General features: G+C 44.3%; 1 protein-coding gene across 1 annotated transcript; it reads left to right on the forward strand.

Annotated features, from left to right (window-relative positions):
• The first annotated feature begins 506 nt into the window (after positions 1-506).
• asb12a (ankyrin repeat and SOCS box-containing 12a) lies at positions 507-4,101 on the forward strand. Its single transcript, XM_032527980.1, has 4 exons — positions 507-669; positions 983-1,308; positions 1,853-2,381; positions 2,475-4,101. Exons 2-4 carry the CDS (start codon positions 1,024-1,026, stop codon positions 2,624-2,626), a joined length of 966 nt encoding a protein of 321 aa, XP_032383871.1. The 5' UTR covers positions 507-669; positions 983-1,023; the 3' UTR covers positions 2,627-4,101.
• The last annotated feature ends 1,600 nt before the right edge of the window (positions 4,102-5,701 follow it).

A 5,701-nucleotide genomic window follows, 5' to 3' on the forward strand; every position in this document is an offset into this window, starting at 1 on the left:
GGGGGGGGGGGGGGGGGGGGGTTTGGAAAAGGAACAGCTGACTGGCTGCTCCTCTAAAGCTCTGTCAGTCACACAGCTGACACCTCCCGACATGGCTGCCCTGGTGGGATGCAGGGGACCAGAGAGCCTTGGCTCATCGATCATTTGGCTTCATCATCCCACCCGACGGTGCAGCTGTGGGCTGTTGTGTCTTTATTACCTGTTCAACCTGTTCGAACAAAACACGAGATTTATGCTTCTCCATGCACTGTGGCACGGAGACACACACATCTCCTATTTCATTTTTGTTTTTACTCAGGACACACCCGCCAATCACCGACTGAGTGTCCCACTTGTATCACCTTTCTAATTATAAACCGGAGCCTTCACTCTCCAAGAATGGAAGTTTAGCCAGGCCCATCTGTGGCCTAAAATTAGCCCCCCACACCCCCAAGAAAGGAGCTCTGGCCCCCTCTGCCACTTAACTCAACCCCCCCCCCCCACAACACACACACACACACACTTACTGCACTTTTCACAACTCACAGCTCCTGTGGAAGCATCACACACTACTTGGAGGACCTTTCTGTCCTTCTTTCTTCCACATGACTTATTCAGGCGTTTGGAAAGTGTTTAACTTCTCTTCTGCTTTCACGTCTTTGAAAATAACATCACGAGCAACTAGTTGAGGTAAGCGTCTTGATGGAATCCATTTCAGTTTGCTGCTGTTGTCTACTGAGCAAATTCTGAGGCTCTTAAAGGAAAAGTATTCTTATCTATGAGTATAAAATGCAGTCATCTATGGCTTTGATTTAGGTCTTATTGTGCAGATGTGTGTTATACAAGGTAACTGTGTCATGCGTTGTCTTCTGGTAGCACTGCATAAGGCCATGGTAAGAAACATTCATTTGCTTTCACGTAGACATTTGTTGTGTTGAATTAAAATCATGCCCAACAGAACTAGGTGTATTACCATCTTTCTCTGACATCTTTGCCATTGCAGATGGATGGGCTTTGACATGCGCCAGCCTCGGGGGTTACATTATGGTTCTGGGCCAAGCTGTCAACAATAGCTTGATGGACATTTCGAAGATCTTCTCCCTGCTGCAGCCTAAGGAGGACGATGAGGACAGCGAGCATTGTCAGGCCTTGAACAACGCCGTGAGCAGCAACGACGTGACTCTGCTCTCCGAGCTTCTGTCTCAGGAGAGCTACAGGAGGTCTATCAATGCCCGAAGCGGGTGGGGGGTCCCGGTCACCCCCCTGCGCACTGCCGCTGCCCTGGGACACCTGAGGTGCTTGGAGGTGTTGCTGGAGCACGGTGCAGAGGTGAGAGGAAGCATCATGTTGTTTAGCTCGAGGATGAGGATGGTGGGATGGAGCTTTAAGAGTAGGTGGGGGGGGGGGGGGGGGGGGGGGGGGGGGGGGGGGGGGGGGGCACTACAGCTGTGCCTGATGGTGGGTGTAATGAACATAAGTATCCTATTTAATAACCCAAATGATGTGCACTCCACTCAGCTTTCACACATTTCCTTTAAAAGGCCAAAAAAAAGGTTCATAGATTCTTCCAGCAGGTATTTTTCACCTATTTAAATGAAGAGTAAGAAATTAGACAGTTTAAATTTAGGGCATTAAAGCTGCACTAATCAGTATCTTTAATTGAACAATAGATCTAATGACTAAGTGTAACATGAAAGGGGAATCCTAATAAGGAATTCCTAAGGTGATAATATGTCAATGTTTACAGCCAGATAAATCAAGCAGTGCATCTTCAATGATTCATAGTGCATGTTCTTGAAACACCAAATCATAATTAGTCAGGAATGTTTCCCACTGTTGCAACATGTCGGTGTGATCCTGTGTTTGAATCCAGGTCGACAGCCTGGATGTGAAGGCCCAGACGCCTTTGTTCACAGCTGTGAATGGGAAACATCTGGACTGTGTGGTCGCCCTGCTGAAGGCCGGGGCCGACCCTAATGGCAGCCAGTACAACAACTGCTCCCCGGTGCTGACCGCGGCCCGGGAGGGCGACGTAGACGTGCTCCGAGAGCTGCTGCGCTTGGGAGCCGAGGTGGACGTCAGGGCCAAAGTCCCCGAGTGGGCTGCCAACGCCACGGCCTGCAGAGGGCCCCTTTACATCTCAGCTGTTTACGGACACCTGGACTGCTTCAAACTGCTCCTTCTCCACGGGGCCAACCCCAACTTTAACTGCACAGATGAGAAGATGCTGGCCAGGATAAAGCAGCCAAAGACAGTCCTGGAGGTGTGTCTGCGTTATGGCTGCGGGGTGGAGTACATCCAGCTTCTCATAGACTTTGGGGCAGACGTGTATCTGCCCACGCTGATCATTGACAAGACCACAAAGCAGAACGAGGCTCTCCTTCTGCTGCTCAAAGAGAGAGGTGAGACACGGATTGTAGACTGGTTCTGGAAGCATGGAGGTTTTCAAAGTGTCAAAACGTTGATCCACCTGTGTTTGTCTTTTTCTGTTCCAGCTTGTCCCAAAACGCTGATGTCGCAGACTCGGCTGGCAATTCGAAGATGCCTCCCCTGTGCCAGTAGGGAGCTTGCCGTTGACAGCTTGAATGTTCCTGTGATCCTGAGGAACTACCTCAAGCACGACACCTGTGAACTCATCGGATGCTAACCTTAGCATCCGAATAAATAGCCAGGGATTTCTTTTTACCTCATTGCTGTACACTTATGACCGGAGATTTGACTTTAGCTTTTCCTTCAATCACCGTACAGTCCCAGTGCTGTAAAGTCTTGTCTTTTATTATTTATATAACATTGAAATGTGTGACTCCTAATAGATAAATAGCTTTAGTTTAAATAGATATTTTAGCTCTACAAAGCTCATTTGAGTGTCAAACAGAAATATGATCATCCTAAAGGGCTCCATGTTGGGAAACCTGCCATGTGTTTGGGAAGTGTAAGACCACAGCTGACCACTAGAGACCACAGTAATACTGCTTATTGCTCTTTTCCAAACGTGACGCTTCCCATTTGTGATTTTTGTTCTGCCCTCTTCACAGCTAAGATTACACAATCAGATATAGTCTCACTTCAGTTATTTATTATTTAGACATCCAGAGACAACTGGACACACACACACACACACACACAGAGACACACAGCGACAGTGTCTGCATCGCACCAGGATGTCTTAGATGTTGCCTGAAAAACCATCTTTGAACTTGGAAACATTACGGGAAGCGGAGTGATCAGCCTACACTTCAGCACGGCCAACCGGGAGAACATATTTGCATAAGTCTCATTACTTATTGATTACAGCGTAGTTATTTGCAGTCCAAATTTGTGGTTGGAAGTTAAAAAAAAATTCTTTTGTGACTTATCACCTTCTTGAATATGTACATCCAGGAGTTAATGTGTCAGCTTTTGGCAATGGGAACCTATATAAACAGGAAATGACGTCATACAACAGGAAGCCCAGCACAATGCTCTCTCTCACACATTGACGCCTGGAAACGCAGTTCTGTAGAGGTTTTATTTTCAACAAAAGTACAGCTATATCAGATATGGATTTATTTTTACAGCGAAGTACAACATATTCCCAGTGCTTCTGATTACATCAAAACATATAATGTACATACAGTTGACATCTCCACTCTCCCATTCACAGTTTCTGGATTGAATAGGCATTATTTTTCAGGTTTTTCATTTCTACAACAGATAATCAAACTCAAAGGCCAGCGAGAAAGAAAATGACAAATGTTTGCATATGGTTAAAAAAGATATGGATAATGTGAGTTAATTTTTCTGTGATAGGCAAAAAATCCAAAACCTCAAACTAGATGGTATAATACAATGGACAGATTCCAAAAGTGGGATGTCAGTCTTCTGTTACCCTTGTTGTCATAGGACACCACATCAGTATATGGCTCGATGAAGACGCTGTTGTACCCTGACTAGTTTTGAAACAACACAGGACTGCGTAACCAACTGCAAGGAGCTCCTACTGAAGATATGCTATGCTAAATGTGAGTGAGCGCGGTTAGCGCCTCACGTGCGCCCTGGACCAAAAGGAATCACACGATGCCGACGCATCCCGTTGACAGTCTGCTAAATTGGCTGTCTTGGTTTTATGATCGGAAATAGAAAGAAAAAAAAAATCTTCCACACAGAAGGCTGTCCTCTCAGCTCTCAGTACAAGGGCAGAATTATAATTCTATCAGAAAAATAAAACCAATATATACATCCTTTTTAACAAGGTGGCCAAAATGGTACTATTTAATACTTCATTCAATAAATACAAGTGAGGAATTAAGGTGTACTGTCATGTCATTGTACTTCAAAGAATCATGTCTTAATTAGAAACAAGAGCACAAAATGAATTGCAACAAAGTACTGCGTGTGTGTGTGTGTGTGTGTGTGTGTGCGTGTGCGCATCTTCAGGATTATGTTTATTTTTAGCTCATCCCGAGAGGTTTCGCATTTATTCATCTCTTCTGCTTGACTACAAATGTATACACAAACAGCCATGATCAGTGCTAACTCCTATTTGGTTCACTGTAGTTATAGAAAATGATACCCGTTTTTGCCTCAGCGGTCCCATTCCAAAAATAATAACAGCAGTCTGGATCATGACAGTGCAGGTTGGAGTCAAAAGAAAAGAAAGTAATACAGATTTAGAGTAAGGTTATAGTTTATAGTAACCCAATATATCTGGGCATAAGTGCCTTTCATTTCACCTGTCAACAGTTCAGTCTTTGACTCAGCACGATGGAAGATGTTCCCTCTACTTAATAAATAAAAACAGAAGCTACAACGTGTAATATGTTGTGAGCAGGAGACAGGTGGACAGAGAAAAGAACTCCCGGCAGTGAGATGGCATGGGTTCACAAATGAATGGTTCCGCGGTGTGAAAAACTCCCATTGGAAGTTAAATGGAACTGAACGACCTGCTAAGAGTTGTCGAGAGTCTCATGCACAATATTGGATGCCACGAGCATGCATGTACCTGGTACCGAGGTCTACCGCACGCTAGAACTGAACCACATTCGTCTCCAACGCAAAATACCAATATCCAAATATATGATCTGTTCTTTTTACATTATTTACAGTGTAGCTGATAAAGATAAAATAGATGATTCTTCTTTTGATTCATAACTCACTGTTAATAATATACTTTGAAAAGAGAGACCTATAACTTGACCAATGGAAATCTGTTTCCTACTATAAATCCAAAGGAAACCACCTTCAGCGTGTTAAATAGATAACAATAAAGGAATTCTATGCAGTTTCTAAAACGTCTGAAATTAGAATAGACTTCTTTTTGTGCAATAAAATTACGACTACGTACGAGTGATATAATATAATAAAGTGTGTTTCAGTCAGACGGCACAGTATCTACTCATATGGAAAAGGCCTGGCCTCTAAGTTTCTGTCCAAGTGGATCCCATGCACTGGGGAACGAGGAATTCCCAGTGTTTGAGAGAACGAGAGAGAGAGAGAGAAAGAAAGAGAGAGAGAGAGAGAGATGCAAGTCCCACACTGAAGGGAAAATACATGACTAATTCAAATCTGCCTGTGAAACTGAATAGATAATCACTAGTGGAATGCTGGAAGGCACTGTTAGATAGCATCTCTCTTCTCTGCAGCAGAACGGGCCAGCAAGTGCGCATGATTGTGTGTGTGTGTGTGTGTGTGTGTGTGTGTGTTTGCCTGCATGCTTATGTCTCTATGTTGGTGGTAGCGTAGA

Source organism: Etheostoma spectabile, chromosome 10, assembly GCF_008692095.1.
Source record: "Etheostoma spectabile isolate EspeVRDwgs_2016 chromosome 10, UIUC_Espe_1.0, whole genome shotgun sequence".
Classification (NCBI taxonomy): Eukaryota; Metazoa; Chordata; class Actinopteri; order Perciformes; family Percidae; genus Etheostoma; species Etheostoma spectabile.

Bases quoted from the DNA above. Each gene is read 5' to 3' on its own strand.
- asb12a (XM_032527980.1), top strand. From the start codon at position 1,024: ATGGTTCTGGGCCAAGCTGTCAACAATAGCTTGATGGACATTTCGAAG. The intron at 1,309-1,852 runs GTGAGAGGAAGC...GTTTGAATCCAG, and splicing joins TGCTGGAGCACGGTGCAGAG to GTCGACAGCCTGGATGTGAA. The intron at 2,382-2,474 runs GTGAGACACGGA...TTTCTGTTCCAG, and splicing joins TCTGCTGCTCAAAGAGAGAG to CTTGTCCCAAAACGCTGATG.